General features: G+C 50.4%; 1 protein-coding gene across 2 annotated transcripts; it reads left to right on the top strand.

Annotated features, from left to right (window-relative positions):
• Window positions 1-122: 122 nt before the first annotated feature.
• RETSAT (retinol saturase) lies at window positions 123-13,181 on the top strand. 2 transcript variants are annotated; one of them, XM_070429599.1, is made up of 11 exons: window positions 123-436; window positions 1,774-1,956; window positions 2,277-2,518; window positions 3,227-3,428; window positions 3,871-4,068; window positions 5,828-5,947; window positions 10,254-10,392; window positions 10,739-10,848; window positions 10,932-11,098; window positions 11,290-11,449; window positions 11,530-11,777. In XM_070429599.1, exons 1-11 carry the CDS (start codon window positions 274-276, stop codon window positions 11,583-11,585), a joined length of 1,740 nt encoding a protein of 579 aa, XP_070285700.1. In that variant the 5' UTR covers window positions 123-273; the 3' UTR covers window positions 11,586-11,777. The 2 variants fall into 2 exon arrangements, with proteins under 2 accessions (XP_070285700.1, XP_070285699.1); XM_070429598.1 differs by having other exon boundaries at window positions 125-436; window positions 11,686-13,181.
• Window positions 13,182-16,410: the final 3,229 nt, after the last annotated feature.

Raw genomic sequence — 16,410 nt, 5'->3', positions numbered from 1 at the left:
CTCCGCGCATGCGCCCGCCCGCCCCGCGCTGGCGGGGGAGGAGCGCGCCGCCCGCGGGCGGGGAGTCCGAGCGCTGCCTCCCGCCCGTACGGAGGGCCGGGAGGGCCAACCTGCGCGGGAGTCTGGGCTTCTGGCCAAAGCCAAAGACCAGGCGGCTCCACGGGCCAAGGGGCAGAGCTGCCTCCGCCTCCCGCTGGGCGGGATACCTTGCAGGGTGGCATCTCCGCCACAAGTCTGGGCGCCGGCGGCGCGAACAGCCCTCGGACAGGCGCCATGTGGCTCACCCTGGTGCTGCTGGCCGCGCTGCTGCTGCTGCTGGCCGTCCTCCGCCGAGTTTACTCAGGCAGCTCCCCGAACCCTTTCTCCGAGGATGTCAAACGGCCCCCCGCGCCCCTGGTGACCGACAAGGAGGCCCGGAAGAAGGTTCTGAAACAAGGTCAGTGGAAGGGGCCCTGCGGTCGGAGGCTGCACCGATTTGCGGCTTCTTTCCAGCAGGGCGAGCTGCTGCCAGACCTGGCCTCAGTTTCTCCCGATGCAAAGTGCCGGGGAGGCTGGACGCACGTGGAGGCGCCCGCTGTAGTGTCCGCCACCAACCGGCGCCTTTGCTGGGCAGGCTGGGCAACAGTGGACGCATGGACGCGCGCGCTGTCCTCTGTGTGCCAAGGTCTTGGCAATGTCAAGTCCAGACTCTGTCTCCCCCCCCCATCCCCCTCCACCCCCCAAGCCAAACTGTATCCAGCTTTATTAAAGATGCTTTTCATAAATAATCATGGTATTTCAAGGCAGGACATGGGTAGACAATCCTTCACAGTGTACAACAACTTTCAAACTCCCCTCCTCAATGGACTACGAAAATCAGAAAGCCGCTATATGACCCAATGAAGTTTTCATCTGATGCTCAGAAGAAGGAGAGTTTGAGTGAAGGTTGACATTTCACATTAAGCATGTTGTTTAGCAACTTTTCACAAACCCATCCTCACTTTCAGGCAATGAAAGGAAAATGGCAGATTTGTAGAACCACAGTCGAACATGCCTTTTGAGGTCATGTCCCAAGAGGTCTCTGGGCTTAAGGGAGCCAGGTCTATGCTTAAAATGAGAGGGAGGAAAGAATTAAAATGATTTTTAGTTTTGCCACACCACAATGTGTTTGTGCCAAGGTGGCTAATGTGTGTCAACATCAAGTGATCCCTCCTCTCACCAACTGAGCTACCCAGCCAGGGCAGGAATCAGTAAATGAGCCAGGGTTGCAGGTTTGATCCCCGGTCAGGACACATAAAAGAATCCTATATAATAAAAGGTTAATATGCTAATTAGACCAGATGTGCTTCCAGACGTCCTCCCGGACCAAGCCGGCCCACGGCTACAAGGGACAGATCCAGGCAGCTGCCCTCAGCTGCAAAGGCCTACTCTTGCACGAATTTTGTGCATCAGGCCTCTAGTGCATAAATAAGTAGAACAACAAGTTGATCTCTCTCACATTCCCCCCCCCCTCAAATAAATTTTTAAAAATTTACTGATTCCTACTGTCTTTGAAAGTAGGGAAAATCCCCATGTACATAGCAACTTTGGTTAAATCAGTTCAGGTCAAACCAAATCACTTTGCTGGTCCTGAGCAGTTCCCAGGTAAGATGTTTGTGATGTTCTACTAAGGATTCTCTGCCAAACTGCTCTAGACTTCTAGCACTGGGCAAGCTAGAGAGGTCTGCCTTGGTTTCCATGTCTTTGCTACCCTTTCCTGAGAAGCCCACCCTCCATCTCCTCCCTCTGCTGCAGCTTTCTCAGCCAGCCGGGTGCCCGAGAAGCTGGACGTGGTGGTGATTGGCAGTGGCATTGGGGGCCTGGCTGCAGCCGCGATTCTGGCCAAAGCTGGCAAGCGAGTTCTGGTGCTGGAACAGCATACCAAGGCGGGAGGCTGTTGTCACACCTTTGGAAAGAATGGCCTCGAATTTGACACAGGTAAGGTTTATGTGGAAAAGGGTTGGGCGCATGCTCTTTCTTCAGGAGGCTTGGAGCATCGTGGGATGATAGCTTTTCTGTTGTTTTGGAGGCCCTGTTTTCTCTCTGGGCGCCTCTTTCCTTGTCTGCTAGCTGCACCCATGGGGAGCTGAAATGGCAGGGATCTGGTGGTTTCTGCTCTAACTCCTCCCTTCAGCAAGGGTGGGTAGATTCCTCTGGTGTGGATTCAGCCAAGCAGGACAACCTCTCTCACCTTCCGTCCTGGTCCGGGGCTCAATCTCCTTATCCCTAAGACACCTTGTTTGTCTGTCTCCCCACAGGAATCCATTATATTGGGAGGATGCAGGAAGGCAGCTTGAACCGTTTTATCTTGGACCAGATCACTGAGGGGCAGCTGGACTGGGCTGCCTTGTCCTCTCCCTTTGACGTCATGGTACTCGAAGGGCCCAGTGGTCGAAAGGAGTTCCCCATGTACAGCGGGGAGAAAGCCTACATTCAGGGTCTCAAGGACAAGTTTCCCCAGGAAGAAGCTGCCATTGACAAGTATATAAAGCTGGTTAAGGTAACATGGACATGCTAAGGATCCCCTTGTTTATTCCTGACAAGGCTGACCTCCATGTGTGGAGTCACTGTGGGGAGGCAGGATGGGAGGAACAGTCATGTCTGTCCTGAACTCAGTCCCCTCCAGAGCTGGCCTCTGTGCCTCTGGAGCAGGGGCTTGGCAGCTGCCACTCTCACTCTGGCCTCTGGGGGGCGCCATGCTCTCCTTTCTGATCAGGCTGGCTTCTGTGTCTTCAGATTACTACCCTTTTTTACTTCATCTGAGATCAGATTGGGATTTTTGTTTTCTTTTGAAAATACATATATTTTTATTGATTTCAAAGAGGAAGGGAGAGAGAAACATCAATGATGAGAGAGAATCATTGATCAGCTGCCTCTGCCCCCACACTGGGGATCTAGCCCATAACCCAGGCAAGTGCCCTGATTGGGAACTGAACTGTGACCTCCTGGTCCAAAGGTCGATGCTTGACCACTGAGCCACACCGGCTGGGCAAGATTGGGATTTTTCGAAAGGAATTTAGGCAGTAAGTGAAAAAACAAAACGACTCATTTGAGTGTAGAATGGGAAGAATTCACAGAGAAGAGGTTTTTAAAAATCCAACTTCAGCCCAAGTTCCGCCATGGTAAGTGTTGCTGGGCCTGCAAGCTAATGGAATGGTGATTCTGTCACAGCAGTTCTAGAAATGAGATCTGTTCGTTTTCTTTCCAGCTGGCATCCAGGGGAGCCTTTCATGCCATCTTGTTGAAGACCCTCCCGCTGCCTGTGGCTCAGTTCCTCGGCAGGTGTGGGCTGCTCACCTGGTTCTCTCCATTCCTTCGCGGGTCCGTGCAGAGCCTGGCCGAGACCCTACAGCAGCTGCCGGCCTCCCGGGAGCTCCAGGCGGTGCTCAGCTACATCTTCCCCACGTATGGTGGGTACTGGCCTTGGGCAGCTCCTGGAGGAGGCGGCGCCCTCCTGGCTCTCAGTGTTTCTTCCTGAATGTACTTGGCGGGCTGAAATGCAGCATAAACCCCAGGCCCTCTGGAGCTTATGGATGGGAAGTCTGCCTACCTACCTACAGGACTCCCTGGTAAAATTCCTTCATCTACACCCTGGACGATTGTCCTTTTCTACCAGCACTGTCCTCCCCAGTCTTGGCTGCATGGCAGTTTGCAGGGAGGACATTCCCAGTGGCCCTATGATCCGTAAGGTACCCCATATTTTCATGGAGACCGGCCCTCTGGCTCCCCTGGGCATCATTTGAACCCTGGGAAGGAGAGACTCAGACTTCATGTTCTCTGCTAAGAGTTGGTGTTCCCTTCTGACTGTTGCTGCTGCCGCATTTGCCTCATGGCCCCTCCTTCCTTCTGTAGGCGTGACCCCGAGCCGCACCTCCTTTTCCATGCATGCTCTGCTGGTTGACCACTACATAAAAGGGGCCTTTTATCCGCGAGGGGGTTCTAGTGAAATCGCCTTTCACATCATCCCTGTGATTCAGCGGGCCGGGGGCGCTGTCCTGACGAAGGCTTCTGTGCAGAGTGTGTTGCTGGACTCAGCTGGGAAAGCCTGTGGTGAGAGCCCTGCCTCACGCTTCATGGGCCCTGGGCTGGGGTGGGAGAGACCTGGGCTGCAGGGAAAAGAAAGCACTGAGGGTGGAAAGTGTCACAGGACCGACTTCCAAATGGGGTTAAAGGTTGGAATCTGCCCCAGAGCAGGGTTTACAGGCTGGAACCTGCCTCAGAGCAGGGCTCGGGGAGTTACTAATCTGGAGATAAAGAGGACATAGGAAACATTGCGTGGTTTGCAAAGAACAGCATTTAATCATTTATTCAATAGATAAGAATAGTTACCTGGTAATACATAACCTCCTTGAGTGTAGGGGCTGTCTCTTTAATACTTGCCTATAGATTTTAGCACATAATAGAGGTTCAATAAATGTGTGTTGGCGATTGATGGAATGAATACGTGATCTGGGCACTCCCTACGGCAGTGTGGGGGCCCTCAATCTGTTAATGGCAGAGTGGGGCCTAGAATCCTGTTATCCTGGCTCAGGTCTTTGCTGTAATCTGCATGGAAAGTCAAAATCCCACTATAGAAGGACTTCATGAGGAGAGGCCAATGCAAGGAAGGGCTCTGGGAAACAGCAGGCCATCCACGATGCGTGGGTCCTTAAGGAGCATCAGGGAAGGTGCCAGAGAGGCCTGAGAAAACAGGGCTGGTGTGGCGGTGAAGTCAGCAGAGGAACCTGTCAAGGAGGAGGCGGCCAGTGGGTGGCCCAGTGCCCCACAAAAATCCAGGAGAAGAGGCCACCAGCAGTCTCTGAGAACACACTCGTGGAACAGAGTAGGACATGGCTGGTGGTAAGGACATGGCTGTCAGTAGCTGTGAGATTTTCTCTCATCTTCACGAGCAAGTTCTCCCAGCCTGAAGGGGTCCATGAAGCAAGGTGGATTTATCAGTTCAATTAAACTCAGTTTAGAATATATTTACTTGTGTTTTTCATGAGCTAGGCCAGTTGATTTCCTCTCTGAAATCAACACAGTTTGCCAACCAGGGAGCTAGGCGATAAAAGATGAAAATAAAAAGACAAGACCTAATCTCTTACGTCAGGAAGCTTCAGGTCTCATAAGGAAGATCCCTGATTTAATGTATGTGCCATACAGAGGCACATGCTAAAGCTGGAGGTGAAGTAAAGGATGGCGGAACAAGGAAGGCCTCAGAGGAAGGCAGGGGTGCTTGAGCCAGGTCATAAAGGGTCAGAAGATGGGGGGGAGTGGGGCACATCTGTACGCGTGTCAACAATAAAAATATATCTAAACCATAAAGGGTCAGAAGAAGCTAGTCAGAGGTTGGGGGAGGTTATTCCAGGCAAGGGGAACAGAAGGTGCAAAGGCATGAAAGAGCTGAGTATTAGAAGGCATTAGAAACTGCCATTTTTGTAGGTCCGAAATGGTTGACCATCAGCTTTTTCTTATGGATGTACCTATGGTTTGGTGAGTGGTCAGAAATGAGGTGGACACACAGTAGGAACCAGGTCGTGGAAGGCTGATAGGAGGGGTCAGTGTGAAGATTGTTGGGTTTAGCTCAAGAAAAGGGAGCCCACCTGGAAGGGGAGGCAGCTGAGGAGGGCGAGCGCAGAGCAGTTGTGGGACACGCTTAGAGTGCTTGAGGACTTTGCAGTTTTGCCTGGGGTGTGCCCGTCTGGGTAGGTGGCCCAGACGCCCAGGTCTGAGAAAATGAAGTGGACGCTGGGAGAGACCTGTGCGGGATGTGAGCCTTTCTTTCCCTCCTCGGGCGCACAGAACCTCAGTCATGCTCTTGTGCCTGCAGGTGTCAGTGTGAAGAAGGGTCAAGAGCTGGTGAATATCCACTGCCCCATCGTGATCTCTGACGCAGGACTGTTCAATACCTACAAGTACTTACTGCCAGAGACCGCCCGCTGTCTGCCAGGTAAGACGGGGCTGTGTGGCTCTCTCCCGAGGTCCCCGGCATCGCTGCTCTAGAGCAGCTCACTCAGCCGGGCTGATGCTTTTCCCAGGGTGATGGCTGCCCTCTGTGCTTAAGCAGAAAAGGTAGACACAGTGGTCTCTAACTTGCTCCTCTGTGTAGGAGTTGGGGAAACAACTTTGTTCCACATCACCCCAAAGACCCTTTGATCCTCATTTATCTCTTCATGCTTGGCATAGTCACTCCCTCCCCCTCATAACCTCAGCCACTTTCCCCTCTCCTCTTTTAAGATTCCGTGCCAAGTTGCCCATTTCCGGTTTTCTTACGTCTTAAGTCATCTCTCTAATGGTGAATGATGGTGGGTAGAGTCCAAAAGGAACATTTCTTGGGTTTTCCTTAAGTTTGTGGTATGAATCCTGCTTCCTTCCTTAAGTTCTCACTTATTGTGAGTGGGGAAGACTGGTCTGGCATTATCAGTAAGGGAAGCTCAGGCTGGTGTGGAGAAGAAAGGCCTCATAAAATTGTTGTGTGCTGTATTGAGATCAAGGTTATATTTTCCTGTCTCTCTCAGGAATCATATTGGGGCTGAGCCTTTCTTCTGTTCCTTGAACCCTGTGCCAAAAATCTGGGCACCAGGTAGAAATAAGCCTCAATGCAGCCATCTTTTCTGATAGACCGCATCTAAAAACAAAAGCCTGGCCCAGCTGGTGTGGCTCAGTGGTTGAGCGTCACCATGAACCATGGAGGTCACGGTTGATTCCTAGTCAGGGCACATGCCTAGGTTGTGGGCTCATCCCCAGTAGGGGGCGTGCAGGAGATAGCTGGTCAATTATTCTCTCTCATCATTGATGTTTCTATCTCTCCCTCTCTTTTCCTCTCTGAAATCAACAAAAATATATTTGAAAAAAGAAAAAGAAAAGCTTGGTTTTGAGAAGGAGGAGGTAGACATATTTGTCTGTGTTGTGTTTTGTTTTGCAATCAATTTTAGAGAGAAAGAGGAAGGGAGAAAGAGAAAGATGGACAGAATAACATCGATTTGTTGTTACACTTATTTATGCATTCATTGGTTGATTCGAACCCACAACCTTGGTGTATTGCCAGGACAATGCTTTAACCAACTGAGCTACCCAACCAGGGCAGGAGGTAGACCTATTTGTGGTTGGCCCTGGGTAGGTCTGTGCAAGAGGCTTTGTCGTTGTGTTTGATCCTCCTCGCCACCTGGGAGAGAGCCATCATCCTCCTGATGTTGGTGGCTGGGGAAACTGAGGCCATGCACGTGAAGTAACTTCTCCAGGCCACCTATCTGGAGGTGGCAAGCTGGGACGAGAATGCTCGCGTGCCTGCCTCTGAGCTGAGAGGCATGGGGCTTCCAGAGAAAAGGCCTCACTAAGGGGTGGAGAGCAGGTCAGCCCATGAGGAACACGGGCTCAGCCAAGTAAGGTGAGAGGTAACTGTTTTGAAATGGACTTTAGGATGTTGTGTAACTAGAAGCTACTGGTGTGATCTGAGGAGAGGAGGCCGCTGGCCTGGAGGGGACCAGTGACCCAGGAGTAGGGAGGGGTATAGCTGAAGGCTCTGGCTGGGGCTGGGGGTGGAGAGAAAGGAGCAGCTCAGATGCTGTCACAATAGAAAGGCGTGGAGGAGCCCAGGGAGCAGTGGAAGGAGCGCTCCACCTCACGGTGGGGTTTGCAGCTGCTCTTTGAGGAGCTGGGGAAGGTGGGCAGCAGAGTGGGTTCAGTAGAAAAGTGATGGCCTGGATTTCCTCCTGGGGGAGGGTGGGTGGGTGGCGGTCGTCATTGTCCCTGTGGTATGTGTTTGACTGAAAACCAGCCTTCTCGTTCTTCTGCCTCACTTAGCTGGGCCTCAACCAGCATCTGTGGCCAGCGGAGGCCTCCTCCCTCAGACTGGGTAAGCTGAGTGGGGTGAGGCTGAGACTGCCCGGTGCAGGGCAAGGGGCGGGGCTGGGTGGCTGACCAACAGACTTTGCCTTTGGTACTTCCTGCCTCCCTCTCTCCCTGGACCTTTGATCCTGGGTCCCACCCAGGCCTGCCTTCTCTCCAGGCCACATGCTACCTGTTCAACTTGCCTTCCCTCACTGTATAGGAATAGCTGTCACTGCTCTTAGGTAGCTCAGCCCTGAAAACAGGTGAATTCCAATTTGAGAACATTTCAGGCAGTGGCAGGGTGATGCTTAATTCAGAGGCCCCAGTGCAGAGACTCCTTTGTTTCTAGCTGTTTGGGGTGGAAGTTTTCATAGTTCCACCTGCCTCTCAGAGATGGGAACCAGACACCTGCTGGCCTGTGGGACAGGTAGAGCAGGAGGGGTCGAGGGTTGAGGTGGGATGGTCAGGCAGAGGGAACCTTTGTGGATGGGAGCGCCTTTCTTAACCGTTTGAGTCCCAAGCAGCGCAATTGCGCTGCTTGGTATTTCTCGACATAAAATAAAACAAGCGCTATCACGCTGTTTGGGTCTTTTCGTACTCATTTAGAGAAAGCGCGGTTGCGCTGTTTGGGATTCTTCGACAGTGTTTTTTCAATACCCCCTGGGACTCAAACGAATCGTATGTTTTCTCGACATAAAATCTCAACAGCGCGATCGCGCTGCTTGGGACTCAAACGGTTAAATCCCACTGCTGAGCCTTGAGAGAGTTTGGAGCAGAAGTTTTTTGAGTGGGAAAGACTGGTCTCATAATGTCAATAAGGGAAGCGAAGGCTGGCGTGGAGAAAAAAGGCTTGGTATACTGTGCCTTGTTTGGGACCCTAGGTTATATTTTCTGCCAGGCATATGGTCCCTGGACCTCTCCTTCTAGCTGGGGAGAGAGAAAGCGGTCTAGGTGGAGGTGGTTGCTGTTCTCAGGGGCTTCCTAAGACCTTGGAGGTTTCACTTCTGGGCCCTTGGTTCTCTCTGTGCCCACCCAACCCAACCTGGACAGGGCGTGCCAGCAGTGAGGTTACCCTGGAGGCTGGGACCCACGTGGTGAGCTCCTGCGGCTCCAGGGCGGTCCACTGCTCCGTACTGGGATGGGGGAGCCCACACTCCCCTCCTCATGGCTGGGTTGTCCGAGGCCAGTATCCTGCTGTAATTGTTATAACACTCCCTTTTGCTCTCCAAAGTGGCCTGTTTTCGATAGATTCTATGTCACGCTGCCCATAGCACTCATTCTTTGCAGCCTAGAAGAGGGCATCCAGCTTATTTCAGGAGAGTCTCTTTTCCAGTAGACAGACAGCGTATCTGATTCCTTGAAGCATCCCCAGCACCTACAGAGGAGTCAGCACATTTTGGGTCCTCCACAAATAGTTGTTAAATGAACAGTCAGAGCAGCCAGTGTTAACCCTCAAGCAGGGGCTGGGATGGTCCTGGGAAGGAGAACAGAGGATAGGAATCTGTAGGAGCAATTTCTGGGTAACTGGTCTGGGGTGCTTTGAAGAGAGGTGGGGAAGGCCAGCTGCTTAGTCCAGGGGACATCGGACGGCTGTTGCCTCCCTCCTGTTCTGTTCTTCCCTCTCCCGGCTGAATCCTGAAACACTGGGTGCCAGGAGTGCTGTTTGCTTTTGTTCATCTGCATTGCTGATCGTTTTGAGGCCTTGCACTGACTGTACTGCACATTGTGAACTGTGTATGTTCATTTATTAGGTGGCTTATCTTCAAGTTCATACTGAAATTAAGGCTTATAAGGAGGTACTGTTCGTATCTGTGATCTTTGTAGCATGGAGCCCAGTCATCCACTCCTAATTGAGACATTAGGGCAGTGGTTCTCAACCATCTGGCCCTTTAAATACAGTTCCTCATGTTGTGACCCAACCATAAAATTATTTTCGTTGCTACTTCGTAACTATAATGATGCTACTGTTATGAATCGTAATGTAAATATCTGATATGCAGGATGGTCTTAGGCGACCCCTGTGAAAGGGTTGTTCGACCGCCAAAGGGGTCGCGACCCACAGGTTGAGAACTACTGCATTAGGGGAAGATTGGAGGCAGTTAGCTGGAGACTGTCCTGCAGGTGCTGTGAGCCAGCTCGGGGAGGCTGGGCGCTACCTGCTTCTAAAGGTGCTTAGAACAGAGGTGGGTGGAGGCAGAAGAGTAGGAGTCGGGCATTGTGGCCTTCACAGGCGGAGACAGGAGAGCAGGCCCTTGCCAATTAATTGTTATTTCAACTGTTGCAGTTGAAATGACACTAAAAATGGCCCAGGCGCTAGGCTGGCAGCTGAGGCTGCAGACACAGCGAGCAGGCTCAGCAGGTTCCCCTGGGGCCGGGCACCACAACTGGCCGCCGTGCACACAGCGCTCACCAGCTCTCTTCGGCAGGTGTGAAGCAGCAGCTAGAGATGGTACGGCCCGGTTTGGGCATCTTCTCTGTCTTCATCTGCCTACGAGGCACCAAGAAGGACCTGGGGCTGCCGGCCACCAACCACTATGTTTATTTTGACACAGACATGGACAAGGCGTAAGGCGTGTGTGTGCATGGTTTTGGTTATAGGTTCAGAGGCCTCCATATCCCATTTTTTGCTGGTTCTAATGGCTCGCTCAGGGGGGGAGAGGGTGTCAGCATGGGCTCACAGCCCACAGGACCCTTGCTTCTTCCCGGGATGCTGGGGAGTCAGTGCAGGAGATGGAATGGGAGGGGGTGGGCAAGCACTGACTCCAGGCAGGGCTTTTTGCACCTGGGCTGTCCCTCAGCTCCATCCCTGGTGGTGAGGGGGTGTCCGTGGGGATGAACTGTCCTTGGGGCGTGCTGGTGGCTGTGAGGACCAAGGTCTTGGGCCGGGCAGCCACACTCCTCTCACCCTCAGGATGGAGCACTACCTGTCTATGCCGAGGGAAAAGGCTGCGGCACACATGCCCTTTCTCATAATTGCTCCCTCATCAGCTAAGGACCCAACTTGGGAGGACCGATTCCCAGGTGGGGCTTGAGGTCCTGAGGTCCCGGGGAGGGGGTTAGGGCAGGAGGGGCCAGGCAGCAGTAATCCAGCTCTGCCTCCCCAGACCGGTCCACAATGGTCGTGCTGGTGCCCACCTGCTATGAGTGGTTTGAGGAGTGGCGGGACGAGCCCAACGGAAAGCGGAGCAGCGACTATGAGACCCTCAAGTCCTCCTTTGTTGAAGCCTCTCTGTCGGTTGTCTTGAAGCTGTTCCCACAGCTCGAGGGAAAGGTAGGTAGACCACGTGATTGTACCATTTCTCAACTTCCTCTGGGCCAGGGAAATAAAACCCCGAGATACCTGAGCTCCGGGGAAGGCAGGGAACCCATGCAGGCCGTCAACTCATTCAAGGAGAGAAGAGGAAAGATGAGCATCTCACAAGGTCTCACTCCCACCCTGTGGCTGCCTTTTTTGCCTCTTAGGTGGACAGTGTGACCGGAGGATCCCCGCTGACCAATCAGTTCTATCTGGCTGCTTACCAGGGAGCCTGCTATGGGGCTGACCACGACCTGGGCCGCTTGCATCCTCATGCGATAGCCTCCATCAGGGCCCAAAGCCCCATCCCCAACCTCTACCTGACAGGTACACTGACTGCCCCATTTTGCCAGGAGCTGCACCCCTAGGCCTCGGTATCACCCACAGTCCTCTGTTCCTGTTCTCAGGTCTTTCTGCCCCTGCAGTTCCCACACCTGCAGGCTGTCGACCTGGGCTGATTTGAAGCCGCCTCTGGGTGACCCCAGCACAGAGGGATGAACACGAGAGCCCTCGTCCTCTCTCCTACTTGTGGCTGCTCATGGGTCTCTGCTCCTGTCTCCTAGGCCAAGACATCTTCGTCTGCGGGTTGATGGGGGCCATACAAGGGGCCCTTCTGTGCAGCAGTGCCATCCTGAAGCGGAACGTGTACCTAGACCTGAAGAAGCTTGGTTCAAGGATCCAGGCACAGAAAAAGAAGAATTAGTTCGGTCAGGGATACGCTAGGTGAATTTGGCCGGTGCGGTGGCACAGCCTGACTCAGCCACTCAGCCATGTCTTTCAGCATTAGTTTCTGCTCGCACGAAGCACTCTCATTTGTTTTTGATTTCTGAATGGAGATCCGACCCACAGGTCTCCCACAGATCACAGTTCTTAACTGAAGCTCTTCCAGCTGGGGCTGGGGATGATCTTCCACCTTTTACAACACACTAGGTACTAAAGGCCCGGTGTGGGCTGCTGATTTGGATAGCCTTAATGTCTCCCCAGCAGTGCTCTGCACCCCACCCCCATACCTCCTAACAGTCAAACCAAATATTAATTTTTGTTGTTAATCCTCACCCAAAGATATTTTTTTTTCTATTAACTTTTAGAGAGAGTGAAAGGGAGGGGGAGAGAGGCAGAGAGAAACATCGATGTGAGAGAGACACATCAATCGGTTGCCTCCCGCATGCGCCCCAACTGGCGCTGGGGATTGAGCCTGCAACCAAGGTACATGCCCTTGACTGGAATTGAACCCAGAACCTTTCAGTTCTCGGGCCGACACTCTATCCACTGAGCCAAACCAGCTAGGGAAAACCGAATATTCTTGAAAGCGTTGGTCCAGCTGTCCTGAGGCTTCTCTCATCACTCGAAGTGCTCTGCTGCAGTCTACACTGTTAAGGAAAAAGGGTGTCCAACAAGGGTTAGTCAAAGCCTGGGCATGATTTTGGTTATAGGTTCAGAGGCCTCCATATCCCATTTTTTGCTGGTTCTAATGGCTCGCTCAGGGGCGGAAACATGCCTGCGACAGACTCATTGTGGTTGTGGGGGCTGGAAGAATAACAAGATATCAGTTTGCAAGGTGTGTGTTTAGAAGATAATATTCAATTCCTATGCAGCCAAGGTCCTAGATTTGTCTTCCTTATGCTCAGGGTGGCAGCACTGAGACACGCCCTTATGGAGCTTATACCCGAGCCTCAAGGCTTATCTTTCAAAGATAACAAAGGGTGACATTGGTAGCCAGGGCACAGGCTGGAAAAGTGATGTCACTGGGGTTGAAGCGGTCCGCAAGGGCATTCCAGGCCAAGGGGACAGCAGAGGACAAGTGCCAAGAGTAAATGAATGACCACGGGCCCAGCTACCTCCTAGACCTAGTCCATGGGCTGCAAATCAGTCACCATCACAACACAGAAAGCTACAGGATGTGTACAACCCTGGGATGGCGTTTTCTGTTTATTGGAGATTGGATGGGAAAGTAAATGAAGACTAAAGGTTAAGAATAAAAGGACCTTTCACTTGTGTTAGGCCTCATATCACACAATTCTAATACAATATTAATAAATTCAATGATTTTATAGCTTTACCATTTGAAATTTATTTGTTTCTGCAACGATACAAAATTACATCAAGTGGCATTCACAGAAGCTCAGTAAAACATTAGATACTGAAAAATACTTATCATTAGACCAAATAAGCTTTAAAAATAATTATAGTTAAGTTACAAAAGCTGAAAATATAAAACACTGCAAAACAGTGGCAATCTACTAAGTAGATAAACAAAGAAGGGAAACAACATCAACCATTTAACACAGTATATTTTGGAATTCAAGGAATATCTATCACATATACACATCAGTGTGAGGAGGCTGGCTTTGATGGCAGCTTAAAACTACACAGTTCAGACTCAACCTTTTAACAGAAGAGTTTGGGATAGTAAGGAAATTTACATGTGGCTTGTGGAACTAGCTAAGTTGAGATTCAGTCTTGGCTCTGGATATACACTTAAAACTGAAAATCTCTTCCCAGGATACTTAAGCCAGGCCACGCCAAACAACCTTCCCAGCAAGTTTTCAGAAAACAGCTGACAGAACTAGAAGGATTGACATATAGCACACTCTTCCCAGTTCATATGATTCAGCATGTTCAAGCATGCTAGCTTTCATCACACACAAGGCACTGGGTATCGAGTTACCCTGTAGAAACAAATGACAGGCTTCCATTTTTTAATTTAAATGACATGAATTGGAGAACAAAACGAGAATCACCACGGGTAATTTTAGAGGTTTAGAATTCTATTGCCAAATATTTCTTTAAAAGCCATCATGGGAAGCCCAGCTGGCATGGCTCAGTTGTTGAGCGTGGACCTATGAACCAGGAGGTCATGGTTTGATTGCCGGTCAGGGCACATGCTCGGGTTGCAGGCTCAATCCCCAGTACGGGGCCCGCAGGAGGCAGCCGATCAATGGTTCTCTCTCATAATTGATGTTTCTCTCTCTCCTCCCTTCCTCTCTGAAATCAATAAAACAAATACATATTTTAAAAAGCCATCATGGGAAAAGAAATGTCAAAGTATATATAACTAATTGTCAGGTCGTTCCAAGTTGTCTTAGCCTTTTGAGATAAGACTGGCCTTCCATTGCCCTGGCTGGGTAACTCAGTTGGTCAGAGCATTGTCCCCACACACCGAGGTTGCCGGTTCAATCCCCAGTCAGGGACATACAAGAATCAACCAATGGATGGATAAGTAAGTCGAACAACAAATTGATGTTCTCACAATCTCTCTCCTTTCCTCTCTCTCAAAAATAATTTAAAGACTGGCCTTTCACTCCCTCAGAGCCCAGAAATGGACTCTTTAAATATTCTACTCAGTAATCTATCAGGAAAACAAGTTCCTCTATTACATCCATGACTAAAGCATAGATGCCTCCAAGTAGAAATCACCCTTCAACCAAAGGCTGGGGCAGGAAAGGAAGCACACAGCTGCCTAGAGGGGTGCCTCTTAGCTCCCTGTACCTCATTGCCTGACCCCACCCCGGCTTGAGAGATGCCTCAGCCAGCTCGCCCTCATCCACAGAATCTCTAAGAAAACATGCTTCAAGTAATCTCAAAAAGACAACTGCCCAGATAAGTTTTCCTTTGGTGTGAGAGATTTCCTTCAGTGCAATTTTTAAAGTGAAACTTAAATTCTATACTCTCACCACAAGAAATGATATTTCTCAGACTCAAAAAGTGGAACTGTGTGGAATCCACAAAACTACCCACCTTTCTTTCTGCCCTCCTCTTTATGGGACAGCAACCAAAAAAGCTGTGTGAGGCCTCAGTTAAGTCGCAGCCAGATGTCCTGAACAAAGAAAACTTTTGCAAGAACTCCTGAAGTACTGAGGAATGTCACTCCGCTAGGCAGATGAAACTGTAGTTTGGTTTTCTTGGGGAGACCAGAGACATCAGATACTGACTGCCCTGCTTTGCTAAAGTTCCAAAATCTGTGATTGCCATTATTAAGAGCTACTAAAGTAGAAGAGGAAGAGTCCATCCCAGGTTGGGGAAGTTAGGAAGATACACAGAAAAACCTGAGCTGGGCCCTGAGGAAACAAATTTTGGGGAAGTAAGGGAAAGAGGAGAGCAACTATGGGAAGTCAGGGAATGGAGGACACCGCAAGAACAAAAAAGCAGGGGGGGAAGGACACATATGTAATACCATTTGTAATACTTATTATAATATTTTTTTAAAAAAATAAAAAAACAAAAACAAAAAAGCACAGAGGCCAGTAGGGCACCCAACAATAGGGGCTTTTGGCCTGGCTAGACTGTAGAGAAAGACAGGCAGGGCAGTGGCCATCTGCAAAGTCCTGAATACAAAAGAGCCTATAAACTTGCCTCTAAGCCAGGAGGGACACAGACGGAAGCTTCAGATCAGGGCAAGTGTTTTATTTTTATTTATTTATTTATTTATTTTTAAATATATATTTTATTGATTTTTTACAGAGAAGAAGGGAGAGGGATAGAGAGTTAGAAACATCAATGAGAGAGAAACATCGATCAGCTGCCTCCTGCACGCCCCCCAGTGGGGATGTGCCCGCAACCAAGGTACATGCCCTTGACTGGAATCGAACCTGGGACCCTTGAGTCCGCAGGCCGACGCTCTATCCACTGAGCCAAACCGGTTCGGCAAGGGCAAGTGTTTTAGAAAGGTCAATCTGGTCTCTATGCACAAAGAGAAGATGGACAGGAAAACCAATAAAGGTGGCTCCTGAAAGAGAGATCCGGGAGAGAGGTGGAATGGGTGTGGGACAGGGAAGCAAGGAAAATGGAAAGAAAGATTGCAGCTGGAGACATTTTTTTTTTAAAAGCATAGGACTTTTGTGACGAGATAAAAATGGTTTAAGTTTGTAGTTTGGAGTTGAGAGGATTAAAGAAATTGGGCAGTTGAAAGGGACAGTGTAATCTGTAGAAAAAATTCAATTTTAGAATTTTTAGGACAACCACGCTGAAAAGAGCACACAATAGGACTGTTTCTTTGGGAACTATGCCAAGGATAAAGACCTGGGAATGAAGAATGAATGAATTTCTGAGGAGACAAAGGAGTTTTTTTGTTTGTTAAAAATTTGTTGTTGTTAATCCTCACCTGAGGATATTTTTCCATTGGTTTTTAGAGAGTAGAAAGGAGGGGGAGAGACAGAGAGAGAAACATTGATGAGACACGTTGATTGGTTGCATCCCACACATGACCCGACGAGGGCTAGGGATTGAGCTGGCAACTGAGCTATGTACCCTGGACCAGAACCAAACCCGGGACCCTTCAGTCCGAGGGC

The sequence above is a fragment of the Myotis yumanensis genome, unplaced genomic scaffold (genome assembly GCF_028538775.1).
Source record: "Myotis yumanensis isolate MYYU_CA2020_CCGP unplaced genomic scaffold, mMyoYum1.0.hap1 SCAF_11, whole genome shotgun sequence".
NCBI classification, from domain to species: domain Eukaryota; kingdom Metazoa; phylum Chordata; class Mammalia; order Chiroptera; family Vespertilionidae; genus Myotis; species Myotis yumanensis.
Note: the sequence above shows the minus strand (reverse complement) of the source record. Positions and strands in the feature narration are given on the sequence as shown.